The 17,500-nt window shown below is 47.1% G+C and overlaps 1 protein-coding gene across 1 annotated transcript in view; it reads right to left on the bottom strand.

Annotated features, from left to right (window-relative positions):
- The window catches only part of LOC119574938 (SEC14-like protein 1), a 76,644-nt gene that overhangs the window by 29,145 nt on the left and 29,999 nt on the right, over positions 1-17,500 (bottom strand). Inside the window, 1 exon segment of the mRNA XM_037922226.1 lies at positions 8,305-8,454. Within this exon segment, the coding sequence (XP_037778154.1) occupies positions 8,305-8,454 (150 nt within the window).

Below are 17,500 nucleotides of genomic sequence, written 5' to 3'. Positions count from 1 at the left end.
TTTCCCTCCCCATATTCCTCCTCTTCTCCTACCCCTTCCCCCCCCCCCTCTCTCCTCTTCCATCCCCCCACCCCTCCCCCTCTCCTCCTCTCTCCTCCCCCTTTTCCCCCCCCTCTCCTCCTCTCTCCTCCCCCCTTCCCTCCCCCTCCCTCCTCTCTCCTCCCCCCTTCCCCTCCCCCCCTCTACTCCTCTCTCTCTCCACCTTCCCCTCCCCCTCTCTCCTTCTCATCCCCCTCTTCCCTCCCCCTCTCCTCCTCTCCTCCCCCCCTTCCCACTCCCCCTCTCTCCCTCTCTCCTCCCCCCTTCCCCCTCCCCCTCGTTCCTCCACTCTCTCCTCCTCCCTTCCTCTCCCCCCCCCCCTCCCCCCCCCCCCCCCCCCTCTCCGCAATGGACAAGAGCCGCAAGCAATTCAGTTCCTTTCTTTTGTGCCTTCAAGCAGCGGCTCCTCTCGGATTCTCACTTCCTTTATGCTCTGAGTGAAGTCTCTCTTGGCTGTGGCCGAGGGAAAGAGTGAGTGAAAGAGTGAGTGAAAGAGTGAGTGAGTGAGTGAAAGGGTGAGTGAAAGAGTGAGTGAGAGTGTGTGAAAGTGTGAGTGAGTGAGTGAAAGAGTGAGTGAAAGTGTGAGTGAATGAGCGAAGAGTGACTGGAGTGAGCGAAGATGTGAGAGAAGTGATGTGTGAGCGAAAGATGTGGTGAAGGAGTGAGTGAGAGTGAGTGAAAGAGTGAGTGAGTGAGTGAAAGAGTGAGTGAAAGATTGAGCGAAAGAGTGAGTGAGAGTGAAAGAGTGAGTGAGTGAAAGAGTGAAAGAGTGAGTGAGTGAGTGAGTGAAAGATGTGAGTGGAAAGGAGTGAGTGAAGACCGTTGATTGTGAGTGAGTGAAAGAGTGAGTAAGCGAAAGAGCGAGCGAGTGAGTAAATGAGCAAGTAACTGCGGATGAAAGAGCGAGTGAGTGGATGAATACCAATGAGCAACTGCATATGAGAGTGTATGTGTGAGTGACTGAGTAACAGGAGCTGCAAGAGTGAGTGAGGGACGGAGTGATAGAAGAAGAAGAAGAAGAAGAAGAAGAAGACGGAAGAAAGAAGAATGAAGAAGAGAAGAAAGAAAAGAGAAGAGGAAGAAAAGAAGAAGAGGAAGAGGAAGAGGAGGAAGAAAGAAGAAGAGGAAAGAAGAAGAAGAGGAAGAAGAAGAACAGAGGAAGAAGAAGAAGAGGAAGAAGAAGAAAAGAAGAAGAAGAAAAGAAGAAGAACAGAAGAGGAAGAAGAAGAAGAGGACGAAGAAGAAGAGGAAAAGAAGAAGAGAGAGGAAGAAGAAGAAGAGGAAGAAGAAGAAGAGAAGAGGAAGAGGACAAGAGGAAAATTATATATATATATATATTATCCATATATATATATATATATATATATATATATATATATATATATATATATATTCTCTTATCTCGCATTCCTCCTCTCCTTGTCCGTTTCTCTTTCCTTGTCTGCCTCACTTCCGCGCTTACTTCATTTCCTCTCTTCCTCCCTCCCTTTTTTGTCTGTGTGTACACGCACATGTAATAAAAGGGTCAAGCCAAAACAAGACACGAAGTCTCAATTCCTTCCGACTCTCTCTCTCTCTCTCTCTCTCTCGCGCTCTCCTCTCTCTCTCTCTCTCTCTCTCTCTATCTGGGTCGTCTGTCTGTCTGTCTGTCTGTTGTCTGTCTCTGTCTCTGTCTCTGTCTCTGTCTCTGTCTCTGTCTCTGTCTCTCTCTCTCTCTCACCATTACTCTTGATCTTGCTCTTATTCTCGCTCTCATTTACTCTTACTCTCAGTCTTACTCTCAGTCTTACTCTCAGTCACCGCCACCGCCACCGCCGCCTCCCTCGAACTCGCCCACCAGATCTCGGGGTTCCGCGAGACTCCCGGGAAAGATTTGGATAAATCGTGGGTCGATGAGTCTTAGGAGGTGGAGGAGGATGGGGTAGGGGGGGATGGGTAGGGGGGAGGGGATGGGGGGGTAGGGAGGGAGGATTGGGGTAGGGGGGAGGGAGGGGAGGGATGGGGTTGGGTGGAGGAGAGGAGGAGGGGAGGAGGAGGAGGAGGGGAGGAGGAGGAGGACGGAGGAGGGGGAGAGAGGGAGGAGGGAGGAGAGAAAGAGAGAGACGAGAGATGAGAGAGAGAAGAGAGAGAGAGCGGAGCGAGACGAGAGAGAAGAGGAGAGAGGAGAGAGACGAGAGAAGAGAGAGGGAGAGGGATATAGATGAGGAGAAGAGAGAGAGGGAGAGAGAGAGAGATGGGAGAGAGGAGTGAGAGAGAGAGATGAGCGAGGAGAGAAGAGAGCGAGAGAGCGAGAGATGCGAAGAGAGCGAGAAGCGAGATGGGAGAGGAGAGGAGATGAGGAGACGAGGGAGGAGTGAAGGAGAGAAGAGGGAGAGGAGATTGAAGGAAGGAGGAAGAGGAGAGAGGAGAGAGAGGGGAGAGAGAAGAGATCGAGAGCGAGGAGAGAGAGAGTATTGTGAGGTGAGAGGAGAGAGAGAGAGAGAGAGAGAGAGCGAGAGAGAGGAGCGGAGGAGAGCGAGGCGAGCGAAGAGAGCGGAGAGAGAGGAGAGAGGAGAGAGGGAGGAGAGAGAGAGATGAGAGAAGTGAGAGAGAGAGAAGCGGGAGATGAGGGAGAGGAGAGAGAGAGAAGAGAGAGAGAGAGAGGAGAGTTCCGCGGAGAGAGATGAGAGAGAGAGAGAGATGGAGAGAGAGAGGGAGAGGACAGACGAGAGAGAGCCCGAGGAGAGAGAGATGAGAGGATGAGAGAGAGGGGAGAGACTGGAGAAAGGGAGAGAGAGCGCTTAGCGATGAGACGATGGAGCGAGCCGAGCGAGCGAGATGAGAGAGAGAGAGAGAGATGAAAGGAGAGGAGAGAGATCGAGGATGAGGAGCGAGAGGGAGAGAGAGAAGACCTCCCGAGAGCGAGAGAGGAGAGAGAGCGAGAGAGAGAGAGCGAGAGAGCGAGAGAGAGAGAGAGAGCAGAGGAGAGAGGAGATGAAGCCGAGAGAGAGAGAGAGAGCGAGCGAGAGAGAGAGCGAGAGAAGGGAGGAGGAAAAGAGAGGAGATGGAAGGGAGGGGGGGGGAGGCAGAGGTCCCAGCGGTCGGGGCAGATAATTCCTGTTCTAAACGACTCAAAAGGGGATCGGGAGGGCAGCGGTTCGGCCAAAAGGTTTGGTCAGGCGGAGGGTAACCTCTACGATGCAGCTTTGCAATCAAGGGTTCCGCCGCCGCCGCCGGCCGGTCCGCCGCCGCGCGCCGCCGCCGCCTCCGCCGCTCCCCGGCAGCAGCAGCAGAGTCAGCAGCAGCATCAGCAGCAGCAGCAGCTAGCAGAGGCGCAGCATGCAGCAGCAGCAGCAGCAGCAGCAGCAGAAGCAGTCAGCCGCACCTTAGCAGCACGAGGAGGAGAAGCACGCGGAGGCGAAGCAGACGAGAACTCAGGACGACGACAAGGGACACGCGGACGACGGACGACGAACGAGGCCCCGGCCCCCGCCGCGGCCGCGCCCCGGCCGCCACGGGGCCGCCGGCGCAGCGACGCCCCGCCGCCGAGCGTGACGGTCCGCCTGGCGGAGCGCAACAAATGACAGCCGGCCGGAGGCCGAACCACACAGCGGACGGCCGCAACCAGCCGAGGAGAAGAGGGGCGCAGCGCCGGCAAGAGCTGGGGCCCGACACAACACGGACGGAATGGCACGGCGAGAGCGGCGACAGGGCAAAAGCGAAAGGGTAAAACAGGGGCCCAAAAAGGGGGCTAGCGGAGGGGCCCGACCGGGGAGGCACAAGAGAAGCCCGAGGCAAAACGAGAGAGAGAGAGAGGAGAGAGAGAGAGAGAGCCGGGGGGGAGATACGAGAAGAGAGAAGAGAGAGGGAGAGAGAGAGAGGACGGGAGAGAGAGAGAGAGGAGAGACGAGAGAGAGGAGAGAGTGGGAAGAGAGGAAGAGTAGGAGTGAGAGAGAGAGAGCGAGAGGACTGAGGGAGACTGAGGAGAGAGAGAGAGAGGGGAGAGAAGAGAGAGAGAGAGAGAGAGAGAAGGAGAGAGAGAGGGAGAGAGAGAGAGGGGAGAGAGGAGAGGGAGGGAGAGAGAGAGAGAGAGAGAGAGATGGCAGGAGAGAGAGAGATGAGGAGAGGAGAGGAGAGAGAGAGGAGAGAGAGGAGAGAGAGAGATGAGGAGAGGGAGAGGAGAGAGAGAAGAGAGAGAGAGAGGAGGAGAGAGAGGGAGATGAGAAGAGAGAGAGAGGGAAAGGAGAGAGAGAGAGAGAGAGAGAGAGAGAAGGAGAGAGAGAGAGAGAGAGAGAGAGAAGGAGAGAGAGCGAGAGAGAAAAGGAGGAGAGAGAGAGGAGAGGAAGGGAGAGAGAGAGAGAAGGAGCAGGGGAGAGAGAGAGAGAGAGAGAGGAGAGCTGACTAATAATCGACAGGAGAAGAGAGAGAGAGAGAGAGAAGTGAGGAGAGAGTAGAGATGATGAGAGGAGAGAGATGAGAGAGACGAGAGAGAGAGAGAGAGAGAGGAGGGAGAGCCAAGGAGAGAGAGAGAGGAGGAGAGGAGGGGAGAGGAGGAGAGGAGAGGAGAGAAGGGCAGGCGCCAAAGGCCGGGGGACAAGGGAGACAGATGACAGGGAGGAGAGTATGACAGACAGAGAGAGAGAGCAGAAGAGAGACAGAGAGAGAGAGACAGAGAGAGCGATCAGACAGATACAGAGAGAGAAGAGAGAGACAGAGAGAGAGAGCAGAGGAGAGACAGAGAGAGAGACAGAAGAGAGACAGAGAGGAGACAGAGAGGAGAGGAGCCGAGAGAGACAGAGAGAGATGGACCAGAGAGAGATGTAACAGAGAGAGGAGAACAGAGACAGAGCGAGAGTGAGAATACAGAGCGAGAGAGACCAAGCCCCACACGAGAGAGACAGGAGAGTAGAGAGAGAGGAGAGAGAGAGAGAGAGACCAGAGGAGAGAGATAGAGGGACAGAGCGAGATGAGAGAGAGAGAGAGAGAGAGGAGAGAGAGGGGACAGAGAGAGAGACAGAGAGAGAGAGACAGAGAGAGAGAGAGAGACGACAGAGAGAGGAGAGAGACGAGCGAGAACAGATAGAGAGAGAGAGAAGAGAGAGAGACAGAGAGAGAGGACAGAGAGGAAGGAGAGAGAGGAGAGAGAAGAGATAGAGACAGGAGAGAGAGAAGACACAGAGAGCGAGACAGAGAGAAGAGAGAGAGAGAGACAGAGAGACAGAGAGACAGGAGAGGAGAGAGACAAGTAGAGAGCGAGACAGAGAGAAGGAGACATAGAGAGAGAGACAGCGAGAGAGAGAGACAGACTAGAGAGACATAGAGAAGAGAGAGAGAGAGAGAAGATAGAGGTAAGATAGAGAGAGAGAGACAGATATAGAGAGATATGATAAGAGAGATGTAGAGATAGAGAGAGATAGGGAAGAGATATAAGGTAGAGAGAGAGAGAGATATAGAGAGGAGAGATGGAGTAGAGAGATATGCGATAAAGAGAATTACGGAAAGCGATAGATGTGAGAGAGAGAGATATAGAGGGAGATATAGAGATTAAGATAGAGAGAAAAGATGGAGAGAGAAGAGAGAGAGAGAGAGAGAGAGAGAGGGCGTAGAAAGAGAGAGAGAGAGAGAGAGAGCAAGGATAGAGGGAGAGAGAGATAGAGAGAGATAGAGATTAGAGAGGGAGCGAGGATATGAAGAAGGTACGAGCGAGAGAGTAGATAGGGAGAGATAGAGATAGAGAGAGAGGTTAGAGAGAAGATATAGAGAGGAGAGTAGGGGAGAGGAGTAGATGGAGAGAGATATAATAGATGTAGATAGATAGAGATAGAGAGAGAGAGGGAGAGATAGAGAAGAGAGAGAAAGAGCGATGGATGATGAGGAGAGAAGAGAGAAGAGAGAGAGCTCGAGATAGAGCGAGCTGGGGAAGATAGTAAGATAGATATAGAGAGAGAGAGTAGAGAGAGGGAGAGAGAGATAAGAGAGAAGATAGATAAGAAGATAGAGTAGAGAGAGTATAGATATAGAGAATAGATAGGATATATATATAGCGATCGGAGGGATAATAGAAGAAGTATAGATAGATATAATTATATATATAGGATAAGTAGAAGATGGATATTATATATATATATAGATATAAGATATGAGGTAGATGAGAGTAGAGAGATACGATGATGAGAGAGAAGATAGTATATAGAGATATATATATATATATATATAGATATATGTATAGATGATAATATAGAGATATATAGAGAGGCATATGTAGATATAGAATATAGATAATAGATATATATATATATAGATATAGATAGGTATTATAATAGAGATAAGGAGAGATGATACTAAGAAAGATATCTAGAGGGATATATATAAGATAATATATAGTAGATATATAAGATATAGAGGTATAAGGAATAGATATAATGAGATATATATATATATAGATGGTATTAATATAATAGTCTAGAGTAAGATTAGAGAGAATATATGTAGATAGTATAATATATATAATCGATATATAGAGATGATGATATGTTATATATTATATATATATAGAGATATATATGTATATATATATAGATATATATATATATATATATATATCTATGTATATATATATGTATATATACTATATTATAATATAATATGTCTATATATCATATCTATATATGTATATATTATATATATATATATAGATGTATATATATATATAATATATATATATATATGTATATATATATATAATATATATATATTATATATATATATGTATATATATATGTCTATTATATTGTATATAATATATATATGTATATTATAATATATAGGATTATATATATATAAATATATATATATATATATATACAATATATAAGCAAATTCCATAAAGCTGTCATTAGTGACTCGATATAATTTGCCCCCCCCCCCCTCCAAAAAAAAAAATAATAATAATAAATAAATAAATAATTAAAAAATAATAAATCCATTCTGATGATGGCAATGGCCTTACACAATTAATCACACACACACACAAAACACACACACACAACCCACCCACACACAACACACCACACACACCACACACACACACAACACACACACACAACACAACACGTAAAAAAATGTACAGGCGTCATTCGCAACTTGGTCAACGCGAATCAACAGTGGATCCTGTTCTGCCTCGTCAATATTCAACGCGATTACGGGCACTTGTTTAATGATCCGCTAATATGATCCTTTATTGTTGTTTTCGTTTAGTTGGGTTGACGCTTTAACGGTTTGGTTGTTTGTCAGTCGATTGTCTGGTTGTTTGCCAGTCGATTGTTTGGTTGTTTGGTTGTTTGTCAGTCGATTGTCTGGTTGTTTGTCAGTCGATTGTCTGGTTATTCGGTTGTTTGTCACTTTCCGTTGTTTCTTTCTTTGTTTGTCTGGTCACTTATAAAGAAATTGGTTGTTTGCCTGTTTCTCAATTGTTTGGCTGTTTACCTGTTTGGTTCTTTATCAGTTTCTTCTCTTCCTTGTTTCATTTGAGTCTTTTATCATACAATTCCATTAGTTTGTTTCGTTTGTGATCAGTTCACTGTTTTTTTTTATCTATTCATTCAATTATCAATTAATCTATTTATTTCATCTCACGAATCATCATCTATTTTCTTGTATTCGAAGAAAACTTGGAAATATAAATAAAATAACAAAAAAAAAAAAGAAAAAAAAATAAGAAAAATCATTGAAGAGAATAAAAAAAAAGGAAAACGTGATTGAGATTTTTACCAAGTAAGAAAAATGAAGATGGAAAAAAATATCTTTCTCAAGGCAAGAAAGTAAAAGAAAACGAAGAAAACGATAAACAACGAAGACCAAAGAAGCAAAGAGGAGAATAAAAACAAAACAAAACACGAGAGCTCAGAAAAGAAAAAGAAAAAAACTAATACTAATAACTACTACTACAATACTACTAATACTATTACTATACTACTACTAATATACTACTACTATAACTACTATTACTACTACTACTACTATTACTACTACTACTACTACTACTATTACTACTACTACTACTACTACTATTACTACTACTACTACTACTACTATTACTATTACTACTACTACTAATAATAATAATAATAATAATAATAATAATAATAACTATAATAACACGATAATTTTTTTTTAAACAAAACAAAAATGAAAAAAAAAAAAAACTCACACCCGGGTAAATAAGGTACCACTTAAAAAAAAAAAACACTAAACAAATAAACAAACACAAACCATAAGACTCCCTACCTTTTTGAGCAGATAAGGCGCCTCCACATGCAACCTGCAACGCCGCGAGATCTGCGTGACCGCCTTATCTTTAGACGTGTGCTCCTTGATGACGTCAGTCCCGGCCATGATGGGGATCATGTCACACGTCGGGAAGCGCCGCACGTACGCCTGGGGACGAAAGGCGGGGAGGTCAGCAAGGGAACAATTGCCATGATATTATGAATGAGTAAACGTGTGAACAAAAGAATAAAATATAATAATCATAATTATAAACAAAAGAATATAACTAATATTATGAGTAAACGTGTGAACAAAAGAATAAAATAATCATAATCATAATAATTATAAACAAAAGAATATAAACAAAATTATGAGTGAACATTTGAACAAAACAAAAACAAAAACAAAAATTTAATAACTATAGTAATTATAAACAAAAGAATATAAACAAAATCAATAAGTGTAAACAAGTGAACAAAACAAGGGGTAGAGAAAGGAAGGGAATCACAACGATACTATAAATAATACTACAAATAAGTGTAAACATGTATAGGAGAAGGGAAGAGTTAGGAAGGGAAGAATTATAATAATATTATAAATGATGAGAATACGAAATGGTAATGGTGATGATGATAATTGTAATAAAATACGGTAATAGTGATGGTAATGGTGGTGCTAATAATTGTACTAACGGTAACGGTGATAACAATAATTGTAGTTATAATGGAAATGGGGTAATAGTAATAAAAACTAATAATATCGACTGTACTGATGTTTCTTCAATGATATGTAAATAATGGTAACAATGGCAATAATAATCATGGAATAATGTAAATGTGGCAATGGTGATAATTACAATCATATCTAAAATAATAATTATTATCATAACGCACAATAATGATAATGATAATAACGATGATGATAATGAAGGTAACAACATCATGAAACTCATCACTGAAAACAAAAACAACAGTCATAATAACCATAAAAAAAAACAATAATGATAATGATAACAACGATGATATTAATAAAGGTAATACACCATGAAACTCCTCACTGATAACAAAGAAAAAACAAAACAATAACAACAACCACAAAAAAATAATATAATTTCAACAAGAAGAGAAAATTTGCATCACATCGAACGGGTAAAGTGAACCAAGGCTGGAAATGCAAGGCCCGGGTCTCACGCCGACCTCGGCAACGTATCTTGGCGAGGGAAGGGACGTTGTACTACTGGATGATGATGAGCAAAAAAGCTAATATGATGATAATTATAATATACATCATGATTGATGATGATGATTGATGATTGATGATGATGATTGATGATTGATGATGATGATGATGATGATGATTGATGATGATGATGATGATGATGATGATGATGATGATGATGATGATGATATGATGATCAAATAGGAAATCAAATAGTAATTATATATTTGGAAAAATAAAACATAATAAAATAAAAATGCTAAGCAAGAAGAAATTCGCCAAGCCAGAGGAACCGACCCCTGTAGCTCGCAACGGTTTATTAGAAAAATCGTGAAATATTGGGGAATTTTTATTAAATCCACACATTTTCCGCCGCGCGCGAATATGAGATGAAAATTTCCCAGCGCGAACGTTTTAGGGCAAACATATATGCCTTTTAATCCTCCCCCCCCCCCAACCCACACACAAACTAGTTATCAACACCTTCATCTTTCTTCTTCTTCTTCTTCTTCTTCTTCTTCTTCTTCTTCTTCTTCTTCTTCTTCTTCTTCTTCTTTTTTTCTTTTTCTTTTTCTTTTTCTTTTTCTTTTTCTTTTTCTTTTTCTTTTTTCTTTTTCTTCTTCTTTTTCTTCTTCTTCTTCTTCTTCTTCCCATCCTTCTCTATTTTCTTCTGGTTTCTCAACCATGAACCAGTCTATCAACTCCAGGAGTCTGCCATGTCCTTCCGCGGACTTCTTCCATCGCACCAGCAGTCTACCATCAACTACCATGAACTGCAGGACCTATCAGGACCTACCATGAACTACGATCAACTACCATGGACCCCTTTTATCCGATTGGTCTACCATCATCTACCATGAACCTACTCTACATCTTCCCTGTCCTCCCCATTTTCCCTCCCCTTTCGCGTCTCATTCATCCTCCTCCTCCTCCTCCTCCTCCTCCTCCTCCTCCTCCTCCTCCTCCTCCTCCTCCTCCTCCTCCTCCTCCCCACTAGCCCCCTTCTCCCCCTCCCACCTCCTTTCTCCTCCCTCTTCCTCCCTCCCCCTCCCTCCCCCTCCCCTTTACACCCTTGGCCTTTCCACCCTTACTTCTCACCCTGTCAGAGTCGATACCCAACGACAGAATAATATATTGATCAATAGGCCGATATTACTCTCCTCCCCTCGTCTCTCTTCCCACACATTCTCTCATTCCGTTCCGAGAGAGGAGGGAGGGAGGGAGGGAGGGAGGGAGGGAGGGAGGGAGGGAGGGAGGGAGGGAGGGAGGGAGGGAGGGAGGGAGGGAGGGAGGGAGGGAGGGAGGGAGGGAGGGAGAGAAAGGGAGGGAGGGTGAAAGAGAGGGAGGCAGGGAGGAATAGAGGGTGAGAGGGAGGGAAGGAGGGTGAGAACGGGGGAGTGATGGAGTGCGTGTGCATGTGCGTATGCGTGTGTGAACATGTGTGCGCGCAAGGTCTATATAAGTATAGATCTTGCGTGAGCGTATGAAAAAGAAAAGAAAATGACAGGATAAAAAATGGGAAAAGAGAGAGAAGGAGAGAGAGAGAGAGAGAGAGAGAGAGAGAGAGAGAGAGAGAGAGAGAGAGAGAGAGAGAGAGAGAGAGAGAGAGAGAGGCAAAAAACGCCGACCTGTGAGTGCGAAGTCCCAGCCTCTTTCATATTCCACCTTCTCATCACAGGATATAAAAAAGGACAAATATTTACACGTGCGTCAAGTTCTCTCACCCCCCCCCTTTCCTACTCCTCCCCTCCCCTACCTTCCCCTCCTCCACCTTCTTTCCGTCCTCTCTTTCCTTTTTCTCGTTTCCTTTCATTTCTCCGGACTTCTGTTTAGTCATTTTGTTTCATCCTCTTTCCATGCCCCTTTTCAATCTTATTATCTTTTCCTTTCGTTTTGTCCCCCTCTTTCTATCTTTTTTTTTCTCTCTCGCTCTTCCATCCATTCACTCTCTCTCCTTCCTCATTTCCCTCCTTCATTCCCTCTCCTCATTTCCATAACTACCTCCCTCCCTCCCGCTCCCCAGCCCTTGTTCCCTCCCTCCCAGCTCCCTCCTTCATTCCCTCTCTCATCCTCCCCCCCCATTACCTCCTTCACCCTCTCCCGCTTCCTCTTAATTTCCTCCCCCCACACTTTATTCTTTCTCCCTTCCCTTCCTCCCACAACGAAGCAAAAGGGACAGAAAAAAAACAGCTGATACCCCCCACCACCCCACCCCACCTGACACGGCGAGTATACAAATCCCATGTGTAAATAACCTTAACGAAAGACACCGTATTGTTACACTTTTTTTTTTTACTATACAAGGGATTTTTTTAACGGGAGAAATCTGTGCGGTAGCAACTGATTTTAGATAATGAAAATGATAATAAAGATAACGTTTGAGAGAAAGAGGAGAGAGAAGAGAAAAGAGACGGGGAAGGGAGAAAGGCGGAGGGAGGGAGGGAGGGAGGGAGGGAGGGAGGGAGGGAGGGGAGGGAGGAGAGAGGGAGGAGAGAGAGAGAGAGAGAGAGAGAGAGAGAGGAGAGAGGAGAGAGAGAGAGAGAGAGAGAGAGAGAGAGAGAGAGAGAGAGAGAGAGAGAGAGAGAGACAGAGACAGAGACAGAGAGACAGAGACAGAGAGACAGAGACAGAGAGACAGAGACAGAGAGAGAGACACAAACAGAAAGAGAGACAGAGACACAGACAGAGAGACACAAATAGAGTAAGAGAGAGAGAGAGAAAGAAAGAGAGACAGACAGAGAAAGAGAGAGAAACACAGAGTGAGAGGCACAGGCAGAGACAGAGAGAGCAAACCCGACCCATTCACCTCACGAAGGTTGATGAATAATTGCACAGCTCAATGTTAGGCCTGCATACCGGGCGGGCGGGCGGAAGGAAGGAAGGAGGGGATAGCCACGGACGCATATAAAGCCACGGCCATTAAAAAAAAACGTTCGGATATAGCGTCACAAAAGACCCGAAACTACAGTGGATCCCCGAACTACCGAACTACGGACCCGCTCACCCCACACACGGACACAAAGCCACGTATAACGAAAGCCATGGCGAATACAGAGGCTCCCCCCCCCTCCCCCGACCATAAAGCCACGCATATAGGCCTGAAGTCACCAATAGAAAGCCTTGATAATAAAGTTTCTGACACTACCGGTTCCATAACCCTGATAAAAATAATGAAAAAGCGGCGGCTTGTGTGTGCGTGTCCTTGTTCTAACAGCATTAGTGGTAATGAGGAGGAGGAGGAAGAGAGGGAGGAGGAGGAAGAGAGGGAGGAGGAGGAAGAGAGGGAGGAGGAGGAAGAGAGGGAGGAGGAGGAGGGAGAGGAGGAGGAGGAGGAAGAGAGGAGGAGGAGGAGGAGGACGAGGAGGAGGAGGAGGACGAGGAGGAGGAGGAGGACGAGGAGGAGGAGGAGGACGAGGAAATGTGGTGAGAATAGAGAGCTAACCCACTTCGATGTTATCGGCGGACAACGTCACTTCATTAATACGCCTTCATCACGTTGGACGTCCGGGAAGAGGAGGAAATGGGGAAGAATGGAAGAGGAGGAGAGGGGAAGAGGAGGAAATGGGGAAGAGGAGGAAATGGGGAAGAAGGGAAGAGGGGGAGGAGGGGAAGAGGGGAAGAGGAGGAGAGAGGAAGAGAGGGAGAGGGGAAGATGGGGGAAAGGGATGATGGGGTAGAGAGGGGAAAGGAAAGGGGAGAGAGAGGGGAGAGGGAGAGAGAGGAGAGAGAGGAGAGAGGGAAGACCAGGAAAGGGGAGCGAGGTGAGGGCGAACGAAAGGTAGGGGGAGGGGGAGGAGAAAAGGGAGGAGGGAGCGTGGGTGGAAAGAGGAAGGGAGAGTGGGTGGAGAGGAGAGGGGAGACAGGGGAAAGGAAAGGGGAGAAAGAGGACAGGAGAAGGAATAGTGGGGAGAAGAAAGGAAAGGGAAGAGAAGACACAAAGGAGAGAAGAAAGGGGAGAGATGGAGGGTGATGAGAACGAGGGAGGAGCAAGATGGCGAGAAAAAGGAGGGGAAGGAAGGGATGGAGAGAGAAGGAAGGGTGGGGGCTGGGGAATGGGAGGAGGAGAAAGACGGGAGAGAGAAAGGAGAGAGGAGTAGGGAAGGGAGAGGGAAATGAAATGTAAAAAGGAAAAGGGAAAGGAGGAAGAGAAGGTGAAGGAGAATAGAAAGGGTAAAGAGAAGGGAAAGAAGAAGAAGAAGAAGAAGAAGAAGAAGAAGAAGAAGAAGAAGAAGAGGAGGAGGAGGAGGAAGAGGAAGAGGAAGAGGAAGAGGAAGAGGAAGAGGAAGAGGAAGAAGAAGAAGAAGAAGAAGAAGAAGAAGAAGAAGAGAAGAAGAAGAAGAAGAAGAAGAAGAAGAAGAAGAAGAAGAAGAAGAAGAAGAAGAAGCAGAAGAAGAAGAGGGAAGAGAAAGAGAACAGGAAGAAAAGGGAATAGGAAGATTAAGGAATAGGAACGCAAAGGGAGAGGAGGGGGGAGAGAGGGGAGAGAGAGAGATGGGTTCATTAGCCCATCACGCAAGGCTCTTATTAACTTAACTAATAGCCTCATGTCTCTAATGAAGTAAAGCGAACGACCTCAGACCATCGCGTGCGCTTCCCCGGGATTTTATTCTCCATCATCAGCAATCTCTTGGCGGGATCTCATTACCAATATTCTTCTTTGTTTTGTTTCTTCTTTTTATGCAACAAATATCGAAGAGAAAAAAAAATATATGGTTCTTTTTGAAGGTTTAAAGATAAGACCACCCAACGGAATCGCCGAAATATCGGAGCAATGCCATCTGATTAGAAAAAGAAAAAATAGTAATAATAAAAAATAATAATAACAATGAATAAATAAATAAATAAAATCTAGGATGCGAAAATATTCTTGCATGAATTTCGTGAAATAATAATTGTAAATATGTAACATTCAGTAAATACAGAAAAAAAATAATGCAAACACCATGAGAATATTAATACAAAAGTAGAGTCATTAATATACCGCAATAAACATAAAAATGTAAAAAATATAACAGATAACACAGCAAGAACGCAACGCCATTAAAACAAATAACACAACAACGTAACACACACGTCATAAACAACAACACCAATTAAAAACACACATGCCATAAACAACCCGACGACATAGGGGTACACCACACCCTCCCTACCCTCCCCATCCTCCCTAGCCACACCGACTACCATCCCACGCTTGCACAGTCATCCCAAGAAACTCCTTTGCTCCGCGGGCGAGTGCAACCTGCAATTGAGCCGCGCGGTGGAGGCGGGCACAAAAGGGGCGCCGGTGTTGCACGCTGACACTCGACGCCGCGCAAACAAGGGTCTGTTTGCCGTCATTGCGCGCGGCCTAATTTGAATCCGCTTGTTATCCGCATCTCTCGACGTCGGCTGCAGGTATGCGGATCGCGGAGGAACAAAGGAGAGGAGCTCACGGCGGGAATATTCATCGCGGCGATCACGGCGGTCGCTCCCGTGTTTTCGAAGCGCAAGTCTGTTTGTCTGGCAGACTGTCTGTCGGCTTCTCTTTCTCTGCCTGTCTTTCTGTCTTTCTGTCTGTCTGTGTCTGTCTGTCTGTCTGTCTGTCTGTCTGTCTGTCTGTCTGTCTGTCTGTCTGTCTCTCTCTCTCTCTCTCTCTCTCTCTCTCTCTCTCTCCCCTTTCCGTTTCTTTCCATGCCATCGCATGGTCACTTCTCTTCCGAATCGAATCTCTACAATAAAACATTTCAAGGCGCATAGAATCCCCTGCCCTCACTCCCCCTCCTTTTCCCCTCCCACCTATGAACAAGGTAAGGACCCCCCTCCCTCCCCCTCCTTTTCCCCTTCCCCTCCCACCTATGAACAAGGTAAGGACCCCCCTCCCCCTCCCTCCCCCTCTACGCAGCATGGCCTTGACGCCGTTCCTGGTAGCACATCACTCCCAATTCACCCCAATGACACTTCTCCAATTGGGCAAGGAGGGACAGCAAGCATTAGCAAGCACAGGGTGTTCAGGTGCACACAGCATGCACACGCCCGCTCGCATTCTCTCTCCTCCGCCGCGTCGTGTGTGAACGCAGGGCCACCACGGTCGCCCGTCGGGACCTTTGTGGGTCACGGCCGCCCTTACGCGGAAGTTCACCCGACGCTTTGTTCGCTACTTGCCCCCTGCAGCCCCGGCCCTCCGCCCTTCTGTGACCTTCCCTTCTCCCTATATTTCCTCGGCACTTTATGGCCTCCCTTAGCCTCCCTTGGCCTCCCTTCCCTTCCCTTCTCCCTATATTTCCTCGGCAGTTTATGGCCTCCCTTAGCCTCCCTTCCCTTCCCTTCTCCCTATATTTCCTCGGCACTTTATGGCCTCCCTTAGCCTCCCTTGGCCTCCCTTCCCTTCCCTTCTTTCTACTCTTTAGCCCCTCCACAGCTTGTGCACTGCCCTTCCCTCCTTGCTATTCCCTCCACCTGCCGCTAGCAATGCCCTTCCTTCCCCTTATCTAGAAATATATCTGTGCCATCCCCTTCCCTTCCCTCTGTAGTCCCTCCGCAGCTCACGACCTCGCTTTCCTTTCTTTCTCTCTAAGGCGCCCGCTCCTTTATCGCTCGCGCCTCTCCTTCTCCTTCCTTCCCTCGCTCCTCTCCGCCCACTCATAACCAGATGCCATGCCATGCCATGCCATGCCATGCCATGCCATGCCATGCCATGCCATGCCATGCCATGCCATGCCATGCCATGCCTTGCCTTGCCTTGCCTTGCCTTGCCTTGCCTTGCCTTGCCTTGCCTTGCCTTGCCTTGCCTTGCCTTGCCTTGCCTTGCCTTGCCTTGCCTTGCCTTGCCTTGCCTTGCCTTGCCTTGCCCTTCCCATTCCCTCCCCTCAGTTCCCCTCCGCCCCTTCATAGCACGCGCATCGCCTGTCCCTTTCCTCCTCGCCTCAGCTCCGTCCACCCCTTCGCAGCCCTGCAACGGCTAGGACCTCTCCATCAACATCTGGCTTATCTATCACTCGTCACTAAGCAACAGTCTTCTATAATTTGCTAAATTTCCACTTACTCGTTATCTGTTTATAACTGTGTGTGTTTGTGTGGTGTGTGTGTTGTGTGTGGGGTTTGTGTGTGTGGTGGTTGTGTGTGTGTGGTGTGGTGTGTGTGTGTGTGTGTGGGTGCGCGGCGTGGTATGTGCGTGTGCACGCGTGGTGTGTGTGGGGTGTGTGCCGCGTGCGTGGATGTGTGGTATGGGTGTATGTGGGGTTATGTGTGTGTATGGGGGTGTGTGTGTGTGGTGTGTGTGTGTGTGGGGTGTGTGTGTGTGTGTGTGTGGTTGTGTGGTTGTGTGTTGTGTGTGTGTGTGTGTGTGTGTCCTCACAAGCACACGAAGAGCCAGACAGGCATGGCGCTTACCTGCCCCGCCCCGAGGCCACAGACCTACCTCACGCGGCTAAATCTGAAATATGCATCCCTCCCTTGCAGTATTAACCCGCCGGAACTTTTTTTTTTAAATCCCTTAGTTATATAACTCGAGAGAAAATAAAGAAGAAGAAAAAGCTCAAATTAAACCAAAGATCTTTTCTCGCAGTTATGTTCGTAACTCAACGGCTTCCACGCACACAAACATATGCTGTGAAAGAATGGGGAGTAGGAGGTAGGGAGAAAGGATGAGAGGAGGGGGGGGAGAGGGGGAGAAGGGGGAGAGGGGGAGGAGGGAGGGAAGAAGGAAGGGAAAGGAGAGGAGGGGAATGGAAGGGGAAGGGGAAGGGAAGGGGAGGGGAGGGAAGGGGAGGGGAGGGGAGGGAAGGGAAGGGGGGGGGAGGGGAGGGGAGGGGGGGAAGGGAAGGGGGAGGGAAAAGGGGGGGGAGGGGAGGGAAGGGGAGGGGAGGGAAGGGAAGGGAGGGGGGGAAGGGAAGGGGGAAAGGGGAAGGAAGGGGGGGGGGAGGGAAAGGGGAAGGAAGGGGGAAGGGGGAAGGAGAAGGGGAAGGGGGAAGGGAAAGGGGGGAGGGGAAAGGAAGGGAAGGAAGGGGGGGGGGGG

The sequence above is a fragment of the Penaeus monodon genome, chromosome 7 (assembly GCF_015228065.2).
Source record: "Penaeus monodon isolate SGIC_2016 chromosome 7, NSTDA_Pmon_1, whole genome shotgun sequence".
NCBI lineage: Eukaryota > Metazoa > Arthropoda > Malacostraca > Decapoda > Penaeidae > Penaeus > Penaeus monodon.
This window is presented reverse-complemented; position numbering and strand designations above follow the sequence as displayed.